This window comes from Natator depressus, chromosome 2 (assembly GCF_965152275.1).
Source record: "Natator depressus isolate rNatDep1 chromosome 2, rNatDep2.hap1, whole genome shotgun sequence".
Taxonomy (NCBI): Eukaryota; Metazoa; Chordata; order Testudines; family Cheloniidae; genus Natator; species Natator depressus.
Window position 1 is genome coordinate 77823354 of NC_134235.1, and position 16193 is coordinate 77839546.

Genomic DNA, 16193 nt, shown 5'->3' on the forward strand with positions numbered 1-16193 from the left:
TTTTGAAAGAACCATCATGTTTTGTTCAGCATTACAAACAACCTCCATTCCTGAGATGTTCATAACTCTGAGGTTCTACTATAAGAGGAAACTGTTCTAAAAAGAGTAATAGAGATGAAGTAATAGCATATTTTACTGTAATGGACAAGTTACAACCCCACTGTAAATTCACTGCAGAAAGCCTTTATTCTGCCTAAATGCCTTTGCAAAAGTTACAAAAAACAAGAAAAAATGGGAGTGACAGATTATATTACTGAGAGCTCACAAATGCCAAGTTTTGCATTAAGCACTGTAGAGTACAGTGGTACTGACGGACTCCAGGCTGAAATAGGCAAGCTTATGACAAGGAGTTCGAGGGTTGCCACTGAAAAATATGTATTAGCTCAATATTTGACAAATTACCAGCAGCCAAAGTAGTACAATATGCAGGATTGCCATCTGTTTGTCCTCACATTCTCTCTAACCCAGTTCTGCCACTTCGCTATTTTCCCCTAGGTTTTGAGGTCTTTGCTCTGTACTATGTCTATCCTAGGTAGGCAGGTACATTTCTGTGAGGTCTCATGCACACAGTAGATTTGGACCCGAGTGCCTCGTGTACAGCTGTACACAGATACACACAACTGCTTTCATGAGTGATGCAGGTGTTTAAGTACTGGATTTAGTACTTAAATCAGATCTTTGCCTTATAATAGAATGAACCCTTTGGGAGAACGATTCACTGCTAATAAAAAATCAGCAATTGGGCTTTCGATCAAATTGGCTGAATGGGGTTAGAGTTGTCCTGGACCTTTTTTTCCTAGGTTGTAGTATGCTGGTTGGGCAGTTCCTGGTGCAATTTTTTAAAAAACTGGTTTTTACTTATAGTTTAACTGTGGATAGCACCTAAAGCTAGGCAATACTTATTTCATTATATTATGATAGTATCTTTATTCTTTCTCCATCAGAAATAATTAAATACGCAGCTTTATTCAGCTCTACAACGAACTGATTACAACTTTCACTACGTTTGACTGGGTATTAAGTTTTAGAACAGCTGCAATAGGGTTCTCCAAGAATTAGTGCCAAGTATAACAACAGATTCAAGAATTCTATCAGTGAAAACACATTCTGGGAAGACTTAAGTTATTTCTGTAAGAAGGTTAGCTTTTATATAGGTTAGCTTTCTTGGCTACAAGTATTATTGTTGCACTCACTGGAAACTGGATCTGCAAGCACTCTGATAAGTGAACTGAAAGGCTGTATTCTTTTGTTGTGGCTTCTTTAGTACAAAACCAGCGTCCTCCACTGAAATTCGATTCTGCAACTTCTTTACTTTACTGATACTCATTTATAACAGAGATCCCTCTACCTGTCAGCAGTAAGACAGTGGGAGTTGTGCGCAGGGACAAAAGTAGCTTACTCTTTCTATGGCAGCGAAGTCACAACTATTTCATAAAAAGACTGTCAAGCACTAGCCCCTACACAAGATGGCAGCTTTAAAAATGTTTTATAAACAAAATTGCTCTACATCATCATCACTTTAGATTAACAGTGAAAATTTTACAAATCCATCTGATTTGTAACTATTTGTGCTCAGGTTTTTTTGTGTTTCTCTCTGCTCAGACAATGAAGCAAACAGAAGTAATTGACTTCATTTCACTATCAGGTTCTTAGCACTGCAATGGATTTCAAGCCCTACAGCTGAATATTAGACAACTAACTTTTTATTAGAACTGTTTTTTAATTTTTGAAAGCTCTCTATTGATCTTAGATTTTATAAAACAAAACCAAAAACACTAAGCACAAAGTGTAAGTTTTGGACCAAACACTAAAAGTTGGTTGGGTCACTGGAGGAAAAAGATAGTTTACAGTTTGTGATGTTGGAACTGAGATGTAACAACCAAAAGAAAGGGATTAGTAAGGAAGTGGTTGACAGTGACAATATCGTAGCTTATTTCCTGCTCTTTTTTTCTAAAGTTTGATTTCCTAGTGTTTTGCAACGTGGGTTTGAAATTAGCTCCTAATATTGAATGACAAACCTATTTTAAAAAAGGTGTATACTATAAACTTCAGAACCACCACACAAACTTACCTTGAGGAAAGGAACTAGATATGGTTGCGGAGAAGACTTGAGTTCAACATACAGCTTTTTTGTAAATTCTTCTGGTTCAATTTTTGCTTCCTAAAGTGAAGAAAAGCTTTTTACATGAAGTTGATCCAATCATAAACAGGAGTAATTTCAAATTCTACCTAGAAAGGCAAGAAAAGCATCCCAATTCATGGGAATTCCAAGGAGCACGGAGTTATTGAATTCCCATATGCTTTTATTCATGTGATGTTTTTAAACCTAACTGATGTTATAGTATTATAATTAAATACTGTAGTACAGAATTAATTTCCTTTATGTCAGCTCCGAACAGTTATATAACAGCAATAACTGCTCAAGCATCCATTACAAGCAAGCAGCAAGTGCTTTCTAAGAGAAATGTTACTTACAGATATGTTGACCCCTCTGAGTACCATCAGTGTTGTGCAAAAATACTGTTTAATATACTTTTTTATTTTCTGTAAAATAAAGGTAATTTATCTACACACAGATCAAGATGGACTCAACTTCTAAGGTCTTAAAAAGCACATTTAAAAAGATAATTCAATAATTATATGTAATTCTTCTGTAAAACATACAGTGTATGAAAGTAGAGTATTTAGAGACTCTTCATAAAACATAATATAAAAATAAACCTCATAATGCTCAGTTATATATTCTGCAGAGGCTAATGGTATCGGAAAGTGGACAGGCCAACTAACCAAATGACAGTATTAGTATTTAGATCTTTTTATTCCATTCTGTTGCTTGTTTTGTCTCACTGAGTTTGGGCATAGATCGGGCCCTACTAAATTCACGGCCATGAAACACACATCAATGACGGTGAAATCTGGTCTTTTGTGTGCTTTTACCCTATACTATATAGATTTCACAGGGGAGACCAGCATTTCTCAAACTGGTGGGCCTGACCCAAAAGGGAGTTGCAGGGGGATCGCCAGGTTATTTTAGGGGGAGTCGCAGGATTGCCACCCTTACTTCTGTGCTGCTGCAGGTGGCGGTGCTGCCTTCAGAGCTAGGCAGCTGGAGAGCGGTGGTTGTTGGCCGGGCGCCCAGCTCTGAAGATAGCGCCCCGTCAGCAGCAGCACAGAAGTAAGGGTGGCAATACCATACCATGCCACCCTTACCTCTGCACTGCTGCCTTCAGCGCTGGGTGGCCGGAGAGAAGTGGCTGCCGACTCATAGCCCATCTCTGCAGGCAGCAGCCCAGAAGCAAGGGTGACAATACCATGCCATGCCATCCTTACTTCTGCCTTGCTGATGGCGGCTCTGACTTCAGAGCTGAGCTTCTGGGCAGCAGCCACCACTCTCCAGCTGCCCAGCTCTGAAGGCAGCGCTGCCGCCAGCAGCAGGGCAGAAGTAAGGGTAGCAGTAGTGCAACTCCCCCTACAATAACCTTGTAGCGACTTCCTCACAACTCCTTTTTGGGTCAGGACCCCTACAATTACAACACCATAAAATTTCAGATTTAAAGAGCTGAAATCATGAAATTTACGATTTTTAAAATCCTATGACTGTGAAATTGACCAAAACGGACCGGGAATTTAGTAGGGCCCTAGGCATAGATCAATGAAAACCAGGACAGGTACTGCCTATGCTAGACCAGTTACTGATATATGTTGCATGTTTAGAGTGATGTACCAGTACTTCAAACACACTACTGCAAGTGCTGTCTTAAGCACCATTTTATCTCAAAGATACAATAGTTAAAAAAAAAGAAAAAAAAAGAAAGAAAAAGCTAAGTATAGGTTAAAAAGTTAAGGTTAGTATAAAATTTTTTATTCTTTTCCTCCACTTGTTTTACAACATTTACCTAAGCCTTGTTTGTGTCCCCAAACAAACGTAACCAGTGTCAGAACAGCAGCAATTTTTTAAGCAATACTGCAAAAAAAGTCTGAATACACAAACTCGGAGAGGTAACAAAAAAAATCTTAAGCAAATATTAACGAGTATACAAGATGCCACTGAAGAGCAGAATTATCCCAGTCTATCCCAGCCTGGAAGCAGGCCTTGTAGTCCAATAAGAAAGCTGGGGCAGAGAAAGAAGAGGGTAGGTGGATAAACTTGCAGGATCTCACATCTGCCTTCATATTTACAAGGCTGTAGGCTCAATAAAGCAGTATCAAAAGCTAGATTTCTCTGCTTCTATGACACTCAGTTAAGTTGCAATGGTATGTAAACCAGATGTACAGTGCCACCAACTGAGGCATGCAGTCTCTAAAGTGGGATCACAAGAGAAGAGCAAAAGTGAGCAACTGCAAATCAAAAAAAAAGTCACAGAAGATGAGAGAAAATAAAAGAAAATGCAAGTGAGAGTAGAGAACAAGAGGACCCAGGGGAGGAGCTATCCATCCACAAGTCAACTGCAAGGAGACTTCTATCAGGAGAAACCAAGACCAATTAAGTTCGACCCTCAATCCCACATACTAGCATGTCAGATTACTTTGTGCACTGAATAGGACAAAGGTTCTGTGTAGAAAAAATAGCATGTGATCATGTAATTGAAGCCTGAATCATAATGCATATACACAAAGGGGCTAAGTTAAGGTTGCCAGAATTCAGGTTTCTTAGCTTTAGAGTGCTTGACTTGACAAGCAAAGTAATATTTATGAATTTTTAATGCATAATTAGAAAAAACAACTAAGCTAGAATAAGCTAACTTTGCAAAGTGCTTTGCATATAATGCCTTAAGTATTAAATATTGATAGAAGAAGATTTTCAATAAAAAGAGTCTTACCAATAAATGTTGTACCAGATTCTTCACATTCTGTCCCATTTCTGGGGCTTGAGGTCCACTAGATGCCAGCTTTATTAACGTTGCAAGAAAATTCTTGCATTTCTTCACATTCTCTAGCATTTCCTGGTTGTGGAAGTCAAGGAAACACTTAGTTAGACACTGCACTGACTTTGAACCTCAGCGGCTTAGAGAAAGTGATATTTTAAATTACTTGTTTGCCTTACTGTGGAAGTGTTGGGCTGTGCTACTGTTGTGCCCTCTGCTTTGACAGAGATTGCCTTTTGGGAGACAGATGGTGCAGGAGGTCCTGTGACTGGAAGCTTTACAGGTGTTCCAGTACCTGGAGGTTTAACAGCAGTAACTGTCGTAACACTGTTAGTTGCAGCTGCTGGCTGAAAAGAGATATGAACACTTGTTTTACTGATACCTTCTCAACTTCACAAACATATGCCATATACTCCTAAAGCGTAAGCAGTATTTTTCCCTAAGTCACCAAGTCAAACCATATCAGGACATAAATATGCATCAACACATCTGCCTCAGACACTAAACTTGCAACGATAATCATTCAATGTTATGTGCTTCATGTAACTGCAAATTAATCTTATTTAGTCAAAACAGAGAAGAAAAACCCCAGCCCTGTTTCTCCAATCAATATTGGAGAAGGTCAGTCTTTGCTTGTGAGCTCTCCAGAATAAAAAAAAAAGTGAGGGTAATCAACAATTTTTTTTTTTTGAGCAAGCTGATGGTGTGATTGTATAAAGCTTACATTACACAATCTAGGATACAACAGTCTAGGACTGTGTTGGGGGAGCGGGATGCCACTCTGAAAGACTGACTAGCAAAAACTAAAACAATACAATTGCCAGCTTTTACTTAAGATCTTAGAACTTAACACTTGCTGCTATGTTAAGATGATTAGAATTCAGCTCACTCACCCACAGTTGTCTTTGCTCTAAAATGGCACACAGGAGTATAGTAGTAAAAACTAATCTTTCAGTGAAGTAAGCAGGTATGACTGGAACCATACCAAGTACAGATCTGTTGAGTAAGGAGGTGCTATATTGGCTCTGTTTTAAGAGGACACTTTTCAGAATCAGAAAGCACTAACATTTAAATTTATGACAAATGTGATCATTCTTTCAATCCCTCTTCTCATTTCTTTGCTGCAAGTGGGCATGTCTCCAGGTAGCTGCCAACCATCACAAGCTGATCCATCTGATATGGAAGAAGCAAGCAGTTTCAAGAAAGCATGCCAGCTTAGCTTCCTGCTGCTTGTACACTTTAACAGCTCTCTGCAGGATCTTTGCCACCACTGTCTCTTCCAAGGATGTAGCTCAACAGATCTATGGCCATAGGGAGGCCAACTGGGCAAGAGAATCCCAGAAACAGATGGACGGGAAGAGGACTGATAGGAACAGAGTACAGAACTGTCAAGTTGCAATGTTTTGGGTTTAAAAAAAAGTTGCTTTGGAGCTACTCTCTTGTGAGTTCTGATATATTTATAGGTCAAGACAAGATCAGTATTCTAGAAGCTGAAGAGAGGGGGTCAAGAAGTCTACCTTCCCCCTCCCCAGAAACACTGATATATGGGAATAAGATTCTATTGCCTGCCTCTCAACCTTCTCCACTACTCTGACATAATGCTCATTCGTAGTCCAAGTAATGGAGAAATTCACATAAATGACAGATCTTGTATTAGTGGCATTTATCCTGCATATTTGGAAAAGGTTTGTATGCTGAGCAGTTGCTGTCTTGAAATGACAGTACCCCAGCATGATGCTAATTAGATAGTCAACTTTGTGATCCCTTCTGGGATGAGACAAACAGCCTGCACAATCTGAGATGGGGAGGGGTGCACGGGATTTGAGGTTTTTAGGAAAAAGAAGAGCTGAAACATCAAAGAATAAGAACAATACCTCTGCAGACTGGACAGAATACTGAGTTGGTAATATTTATTGCAGAATATGTTGTGCCAATAGCTTTACACACTATTTACGACAGTAGTTTTAGTACAGGAAAAAGCTAAACTAAACTAGCTTAGCATTGTATCTCTCCATATTAACTTTTTTTTGGTTTGTTTTTTTTAAACACTTCCTGACTATGGTCTTCTGATGCTGTCGATACTATTGCTAGCAAGCTGATTTTTGGGGGGTTGGCTAGTTGATACAACATAGCTACAGAACAAGCCTCTTGTGCTCCCTTCCTTCCTTCCTCAAAGACAGTTCAAGACAAGCTTAGATGCCCCACTGGCTGCCCCACGGCCAGGAGCAGAAGGGGGGAAATGCTCCTGTGGTGGCCGAACCCCTCTATACTACACTAATCTATTCAGGATTTCTGAGAGAGGGCAGGCTGATTTTCCTTTTAGCGCAGTGGTGTTTAGACTTTGGTCCTTTAGAAAACTGGAAGTCTGTAAGGCTGTTTTTGTACCAGACAAAGCACCTATTCTTCAGACAGTGATCTTTCTTGTCTAGTCACGGGACGACCAGGAGTTTTGGGTTTTGTTTTGTTTTTTAAAACCAAATACCTCTAAGCACCCCTTCGTAAAAGACAGTTATGCATCCATCTTGGTATTTCTTATAAAAAATGTGGCCAGTTAAGGTTTTAAATGGGCTGATGACACAAACTGAACAGAAGAGAGATGCAAACTGCAAAAGGATGGCAGAATTAAAACAGTGTGTGCAAACAAAGGGAGATTTGTTACCAAATATACAGCTACAGAATTAAATATAGGATGGAGGATTGGGCTGTAAGGACTAAAATGAGCAGCTTCACCCATAAGATTAAACAGATTTATCTTCACATCATCTCCCTACTGCTAGCCTAGTATTATTTTCCTACATCCAGAAGTAGTGTGGGATCTGGAGCGGAGAGGTCCAGGAAAGGACCTCTGTCTAAAGACATCACCAGCATATGAGAAGGTTTACAAACACCTGTAATTAGACCAAACTGAAGAACAAACCCACATCTGTTCTTGATGAATGCAAGATTTACATTCTTCCCTATGTGTATAAATAAAATAGGAAATTTTAAAGTGAAGTGGTTGCCATATCTCTCCCCCCACCCCCTTGCTTCCTCCTCATTGCAGGGGGGTGAAGACTCTCCCCTATACCCTCTCTTTACGTCATAAGCAGATCTGTTGCCAATATACGTGGGCATCTGAAGTCAGCAGGATAGCTTTAGAAGTCAGCTTGTTAATTACTGCTGTAGGCTAGGAAGTCCCTTTCCTAATGACCAGCCAAGTGAAGAACTCACCGCCAGTGGCGGGGGGAGTGCCCCTGCTCAGGACTCTGAGCCACCTGACACAGCCAAGTCCCTTTATGCTGTCTTTTCATGATGGGAAAGAGAACATGGTTAACATGTCAGACTTCCCCCAGGCTTCTTTGCCACCAATCTTTTTTAGTACAGAAAAGGATTAGTTTGCTAGTATTATACAATGTTTATCCAGTATTTTGCTCCCTAAGAACAGACAGGTAGCCCTGTACAGAAAGCAAGACTGGGATGTACATGGGATTCTTTTAAAAAAGAAAGCATGCCTAGAGACAATACTGCTGTGGATAGTGAAACACTACACTGACACAGCTGTCTCTATCCCAATATCTAGATAGAAGTGTATTAAAAAAAACACATAGCTATGGAATTTAAAGTCAGATTGTACATACAAGCAATTGCCAATCCGTATACAATCATATAGTGTTATTGTAGCCATGTTGGTCCCAGGATATTAGAGAGACAAAGGTGGGTGAAGGAATATCTTACTGGATCAACTGCTGTTGGTAAGAGAGACAAGCTTTCAAGGTTACACAGAGCTCTGATATTAAATCACCCATATTGTCTCTCTAACCTAGATGATTGGCTCTCCTGAGCTGTTTTGGGCAACCCGTAAAATTATACATTTTAAACATTATATAACCTTCATTTTTATCTGAAAAATATTAAAGAACTCAATGCCATCTTTAAAAAAAAAGGTAAAGACATACCTGTACTATAGCAGGTCTTTGATCAGTAGATGCAACTGAATTTGTTGCTTGAGATACTGTTTTCAGAGGAGGAGTTACTACTTTTTTTACTAAATGGGTGCCAGTGTTCTTTAAAATAGAAAGAGAACATTTAAGATACAGGAGGCATAGAATAGTAGTTAGGCTAATTAATAAAAGGTACAAACATTTACCTAAACTAGTACTTACTCTTGCCCAATGCAAAACATTTTTAAAAAGGCATTAATTTAATCCAACAATTTTAAAATGAATTTGGGGAGGAGTGTGCAGGTGTAAATAAACCTATTTAACTACCAATGTTATAACAAGGTAAGCAGATACAGTACAGTAAACAAAATAGTTTGGGCAGGTTTGCTGATTAGTACAGAACTAGTCAAACAGTGACCATGTCATGAAGAGAATCACTCAGGTTACTCTTCATTTTGACATGTCCATATTTGTGTGGTTCATACATTAAGGCTAAAATTCTACGTATTTTCAGATCTACATAGAATCACAGAAATGTAGCACTGGGCGGGGTCATCTAGTCCAGCCCCATGTGCTGAGGCAGGATGAAGTATATCTAGACCATCAATGATAGCAGTTTGTCTAACCTGTTCCTAAAAACCTCCAGTGATATGGGTGCAACATCCACCCTTGGAAGCCTATACCAGTGCTTAATTCATTATCCTTATAGTTAAAAAGCTTTTCCTAATATCTAACCTAAACCTTCCTTGCGGAAGATTAAACCCATTACTTCTTGTCCCACCTTCAACGGACATGGAGAACAACTGACCACAGTCCTCTTTATAACAGCCTTATCAGATCCTCGGTCTTCTTAAGACTAAACATGCCCAGTTTTTGAAACCTTTCCTCATAGGTCAGGTTTTTGACACCTTCTTTCATTTTTGTGGCTCTCCTCTGGACTCTCTCCAGTTTGTCCACATTTTTCTTGAAGTGCAGCACCCAAAGCTGTACACAATACTCCAGCTGAAGCATCACTAGTGCCAAACAGAGCAGGACAGTTACCTCCCGTGTCTTACATAACACTGTTGTTGACACATCCCAAAATATCAGCCTTTCACAATTGCATCATGTTGTTTCATAGATGCAATTTGTGATCCACTATAATTCCCAGAACTTTTTTTAGCAGTACTACCACCTACCTAGTTATTTCCCCATTTTGTACTTGTGCGTTTGATTTTTCCTTCCTAAATGTAGTCCTTTTCACTTGTCTTTATTGAATTTCACCCTGTTGGTCTCAGATCAGTTCTCCAGTTTGTCAAGGTCATTTTGAATTCTAATCCCGTCCTCCACAGTGCTTGCAACCCCTCCTAGTTAGGTGTCATCTGCAAGTTTCATAAGCACATTCTCCACTACATCATTCAAGTCATTAAAGAAAATATTGATTAGTACCTGACACAGAATAGACCCTACTCTGTACACACCCCCCCACTTAGAGTAGCTATCAGTGGTTTGCTGTCAGAGTCTAGGGTCTTTCAACCAGTTGTGTACATTCCATATAGTAATTTCATCTAGTCCCCACTTCCCTAGGTTGCGTAGAAGAATGTTATGTAGGACTGTGTCCAACGTCTTCCTAAAATCAAGATATACCACATCCAAAGCTTCCCCCCATAACCACTAAACTAATAACTCCGTCCAAGGAAGATGCCTAAAGATCAGCCTCCAAGTTCAGCACTTCTGAAATTCAGGGAACCTACCTAAGTGCTTAAATATGGAGTTTAAGTCTTAGAAAAACTTAGTTTTATCTACTAATCAAGTATTTTTTTTAAAAAAAAACCACATGCAAACCTTGTGTCATTTACTTTTTTATTTTATTAATTTTAGATAGCGAATGGTGAGTCTTCTCCAATTTGAAGGTACTGCCACAGTAACTTAGCTGCAAACACTGCAGGGGATGTTAAAATCAAAATATAACTACTTAGCATGTATATAGTGCTTCCAGAAGCAAGTGCTTCACAAACATTAAAAGGGTTTCCTTTCTCTTTTTTAAATTCCAGGGTTGGGTTTTTGTTGTTTTGTTTTGAAGACATAGTAAGTGTGCCTAGAATACACAGCAATGCCCCTCTGTTTGTATTGCGGAAACACCTACAAGCGCCATTGTGCTAGGCACTGTACACACACAACAAGATGGCCCTCTGCCAGAGAGTTTATAAGCTAAATAGGAGGAACAAGCAGCAGATCAGGGAGGAGCATATAAACTAGTAACTGCACAATTAGCAATTTCAAAACAGTTTTGTCTTCAAAATCAGCATTTGAGCTAATTACAGAGGCCATTACACTGGTTAAGAGGGACAATGTGTGAGAACAGCAAGACTGAAATCCACTGTTGGAGACTATTTGCTAGCTATGCTATAAAAATTATAACCCTAGGAGGTTTTACAGGATTTCATTGGAAGAGTTTTCACTTCAATACTAATTTAAGTAATATGTCTATTGAAAGGAAAAGGAAACCAGTATCAATGCTAGTTTAGTTACAATTAAACATTAAATTGTTTTAAAATTTTGTTATAAAAGTCTTCTCATCACGTGAGCTACGCAATCCAGAGCAAAGTAGCAGAGTAAGTTTTAAATAGGCTTTGCACAACTGGATTTTTATTTTTTAATTTCAACTAATACATATTTTTAAAATTTTTCATTTATCGATTTAAATTTTCACAGTTGCAGGAAGTTATGGGGTAGAGAAGTCAGGTAATAAGGAGTCAGGAAGTTATTTAATGACAGACACATATTCCAAAATGGAAAGCTTTATAAACCATTAAGACAGTCATCACCACATCAAAATAAATATTCTTAAATCAAACTCTAAAATGAGAACAGATTTTTTTTTTTTTCACTTTGCCTATCTGTAAATTCTGATGATTATTGATGGAAATATTTTAGTTTGTTCGTGTATGGTGAAACTGATGTTTACTGATAAAAATCTAAATTGGCCAAGCCTAGTTTTTAAAGTATGAAAGCAAAATACACAGGGACATTCGTTCTTATGAAAAACTGACTTTCAAATAATGTTTAATGAATCTTCTACAAGGCTTGCAAATACTACATTATAAATACATCACATTAAGAAACATAATACGGTACAGCTATTGCAAAAATCAAGCTGCTTGAAGAAGTTTTACCTGTACAGTACATATTCTGACTGAGGGTGTGCTGGTAGGTATTGATGGTCTTGCACCTGTGTTATTTTGTGACTGGCTCTGTGCTCGAGCTATTGCTTGTTGAGATACTAACATTAATTGACCACTGTTACTTCTGATAAGAACTGTACCTGTTGGCAAGAAAAAGGAACAGACTGTTAAGAGGAATTACTGCATTGAAGAGTACCCAAGGAATTTTTAAAAATATTACATGCAAAGAACTGAGCTAATGTGATATCAATATCCCCACAAAGTGTGTCAGAATAAGGAAATGCAAGGGCTAAGGTTCAAAGAGCAGTCTTAACTTGACTGTCTTGCACTTTATGTATGTTTCTTGACAGCAATATTATTTAATTATTAGAGTCACAGCAACATTCAACAAATAGCAATACTGAGCTACACATTTAATACACCACATATTACATTTTGATTTTAATTACACAAAATTGGATTTTTGCTTTTCCAATGATAATTGGTTTTGTTTGCTTGTTTTTTTTAAAGAAATATGAAGAAAATCCAGAGCGGATTGGTTGGCAGCACTTGCTTGTGCAACTATCTGACTTGGAGAGCTTAAGAGCTCTTCTAGATTTGTTTGCACTTAATTCCCTGAACCAACAAGTGTACCCTTAAACATAGGTGAATATAAGTGTGCCTTTACAGATTAGAGGAAGTTTGCAATGGAAACTGAAATATGTAGGCAAACTGATATTTATTAGAAAGCAATTGTCGCTTCCAGTAAGAGCCAGCCATTGGCCGAAGACCTCTTCAAAATGGGTTTAAAATTTTTTTAAACAGAAACAAAGATTTTATTTAGACATTCAGGAAAAAGACATCCTACTTTCTTTGCCCTTTCCTGTCTCTGAGTTGTCTTTTTACCTACACATTTCTTTCCCTGTAGCAATTCCCAATATCCAAAACCTTTTCTTAAAAAGAACATTAAAATTTTACTCAAGTATCTTTAATAACGAAGTCTTTCCCAGAGCTTTCCATAGTAGTGAAAGATCAGTAAGCATATGAAACAACTCAACCAAGCATGCGGCGAGTCTACATTTGTTACATAATACAAACCAGAATCGCTCAACATGACACTTTTTGCTTGAGGTACTTCACACTCTCTAGCCCCTGTACTTTTAAACAAGATTGTAGTTCAGGTCTGCTACACTATAGTTGTATTTCTCTAGCAGCTATTCCACGCTCAAGGCATCTTCCAATCTAGTATTAGTTCTCAGAATGTGCAAAACCACGAAATGAACCCAGTCAAGGTCTACAGTTTCTTCAACTGACAGCTATTGCACATACAAGAGGAAGTCTACACAACAGCTGGAATATGTAATTTCCAACACAGGTAGATGTGTGTCAGTGCCTAAATACAGCAGTGTGGCTGTGACAACTTGGATGGTGACTCAGGTTAGCCACCCAAGTATAATCCTGCCAGACCCCCACATATGTACTCAGGAGGTATAATTCCCAGCATGGGTAGTCATATGTATGGTAGTTCTCCTCGAGCTAGCACTTGAAAATAAGTGTGCCCGCTGCATCTCAGGCTAGCCACCTAGCTGCTTTGCAGACATACCCATATTGAGCCATGGTTTGCAATACTAACAGACTATTATCTTTTGGCAGACTGGAGCCAGTTGATCTTCCAGGCCCTGCTCCTTCAAACACTTATGCACATGCCTAACATCACTTACATGACCAGTCCCATTGACTTCAATTGGACTACTCACATGAGTAATGCTAAGCAAATGCATAAGTGTTTGCAGGATTGGGGCCCAAGTGTGATGTTCACTAAAGCCTATTTCATCATTAGTGAAGTTATTTATACACAAGTTTCCATGAGAAGGAAAAATATCTGATAAGTAGTCAATTACAGTTAATCATTCTGCTGGAATTAAAGATGGCCGAGTAGATAGAGGAAATTCACTGTTGCTTCATATATTCACTTTGGTATATTTACATTTGGAAGACATTAAAGGGACACAGATCAGTTTTGGCCCAGACTTAAAACTCTATATTACAAAATCTAAAGACATTTTGAGATGGATAATTTTTTCTTCTAACATACTTTTAACATTCCAAAGGAAACAAGGCTTTTGGTTTCTTCAAACAAAAGATTTGGTTATCGTGTCTGCAACCTTAACTTTGGGCTTGTCTTCACTACTGGGGTAAGTTGACCTAAGTTATGTTACTCCAGCTACGTGAATAACTTAGCTGGAGTCTACATAGCTTAGGTCGACTTACCCCAGTGTCTTCACTGCCCTGAGCTGATGGGAGACTGTCTCTGGTCAACTTCCCTTACCCTTCTCGAAGAGCTGGAGTAACGGGGTTGATCGGAGAGCGCTCTGCCATCGATTTAGCAGGTCTTCACTAGACCTGCTAAATAGACCCTTGTTGCATGGATTGCAGCAGCGCTGTTCTCCCTGTAGAGGAGACTAACCCTTTGTGCAATGCCAGAGAGGATGAGAAGTGACGTATGTCCACACTAGCACTTTTGTCAGTATAAATTATGACGCTCTGAGGGGTGTTTTTTCACACCCGAGTGACTTAAGTTACACCGAGAGAAGCGCCGGTGTGCACAGCGCTATGTCAGGAGGAAACATTCTCCTGCCGACATAGCTACCGCTGCTCATGGAGGTGGTTTTATTATGCTGATGGGAGAGCTCTCTCCTGTCAATATAGAGCCGCTATACAAGCGATCTTACAGCATCACAGATGTATTGGTACAGCTGTGCCATTATAAGCTTGCTAGTGTAGACATGGCCTTAGTCTCATACACTTCTCTCAGGATGGACAATTTAAGATAAACAGTCAAAATTTTAAAGTGCTTAAGTTTAATAAATTTGGGTATTCTGTCACATAATTTTTAAATTATGTGCTTTAATCTAACTCTCAGAAATTGCCAGAAATAACTTAGCTCAGTTTATTACAGATTTTTGTCAATACTTTTAGTCTTGATTACATTAAGACCTGCTAAAACTCAAACACAGTGTCTGGAAGAGTCCACTCTATCACCAAGTTACCTAAATTCACCACTGGGCTGTTTAGTTCGACTTGGCTTAAGTGACAGCAATTTCCACCAAAAGCGCACAACCAAGGGAAATTCTTAAAGTGCAATCCATAAACATATCTTTCTTTAAAACGCAAAGCTTGCAAAAACCATTATATATTGGATCATGACACAATGAAAGTTCCCCAGTATCACCATCTGTGAGGAAGATTAAAATATTGAATGCCTTTCTATACGGTAAAAGAAAAGGTCTTGTCTACATGGTGCACTCGGGAAAGTTAAGCACCTTTAATTAATTCATCTTAAGTGCATTAGTTAAAGCACATTGAGAGCATCTACACAGGGATTTTTTTTTCAGAAGTAAATTGGCCTTAGCTCACTATCACTTAATCCAAGAATCTGCACAGGGGTTTAAATGCACTTAACTTCACACTTTTAGGCCGTGTCTACACTAGCAAGCTTAGAGCAGCACAGCTGTACTGATACAGGTGTGCCTCTAAGATCGCTCATGTAGCCGCTCTATGCCGATGAGAGAGAGCTCTCCCATCAACATAATAAAAGCACCTAAATGAGTGGCAAAAACTATGATGGCAGAAGAACATCTGCCGACAATAGCGCTGTGCACATGAGCACTAATGCCAGTCAAACTTATGCTGCTCAGGGATGTTTTTTCCCCAGCTCCCTGAGCAATGTGAGTTCTGCTGACATAAGTGGAAGTATAGACATGGCCTTACTCTTAACTTTCCTGAAGTTATGTCTACGCCACAGATGCTACAGCAAACAGGTGTGCTGCTTTAATGCCCTAGCAAAGAAGCTTTCTGCATCAATAGAAGGCTTTTTCCATTGATGGGATTAGTTCACCTCACTGTGAAGCGGTTGCTAGGTCAATAGAAGAATTCTTCTGTCAGCTTAGCTGTGTCTACCTGTGGGCTTAGGTCAACCTAACCACAGTGCTCAGGGCAGGAAATTTTTCACAGGCCTGACTGACATAGCTAGGTCGATCTAACTTTTACATACAATACAGGCCTGCATGTCCCTGTGTATCACATTTACACTTGTCAAGGAAAATAGTCACTCTTTGGATATTTTGAATACTGACTATTTAAACAAAATGATTTCTTTAAAAACACTTTTCCTTGCCACAAAAGCCTAAGACCCAATACTTAGAAAATGAAAAAGCAGTCTGCTACAAAATAAATCATTCAAAATTCCTCCAGTGAAGTGTGAA

General features: G+C 38.9%; 1 protein-coding gene across 1 annotated transcript in view; it reads right to left on the bottom strand.

The window, feature by feature from the left end:
* The window catches only part of TAF4B (TATA-box binding protein associated factor 4b), a 121653-nt gene that overhangs the window by 83111 nt on the left and 22349 nt on the right, over positions 1-16193 (bottom strand). Inside the window, exons 2-6 of the mRNA XM_074943113.1 lie at positions 11941-12089; positions 8801-8908; positions 5045-5212; positions 4821-4943; positions 2072-2161 (exon numbers count right to left, since the gene is read on the bottom strand). Of these exons, the coding sequence (XP_074799214.1) occupies positions 2072-2161; positions 4821-4943; positions 5045-5212; positions 8801-8908; positions 11941-12089 (638 nt within the window). The remainder of the gene's footprint in view (positions 1-2071; positions 2162-4820; positions 4944-5044; positions 5213-8800; positions 8909-11940; positions 12090-16193) is intronic.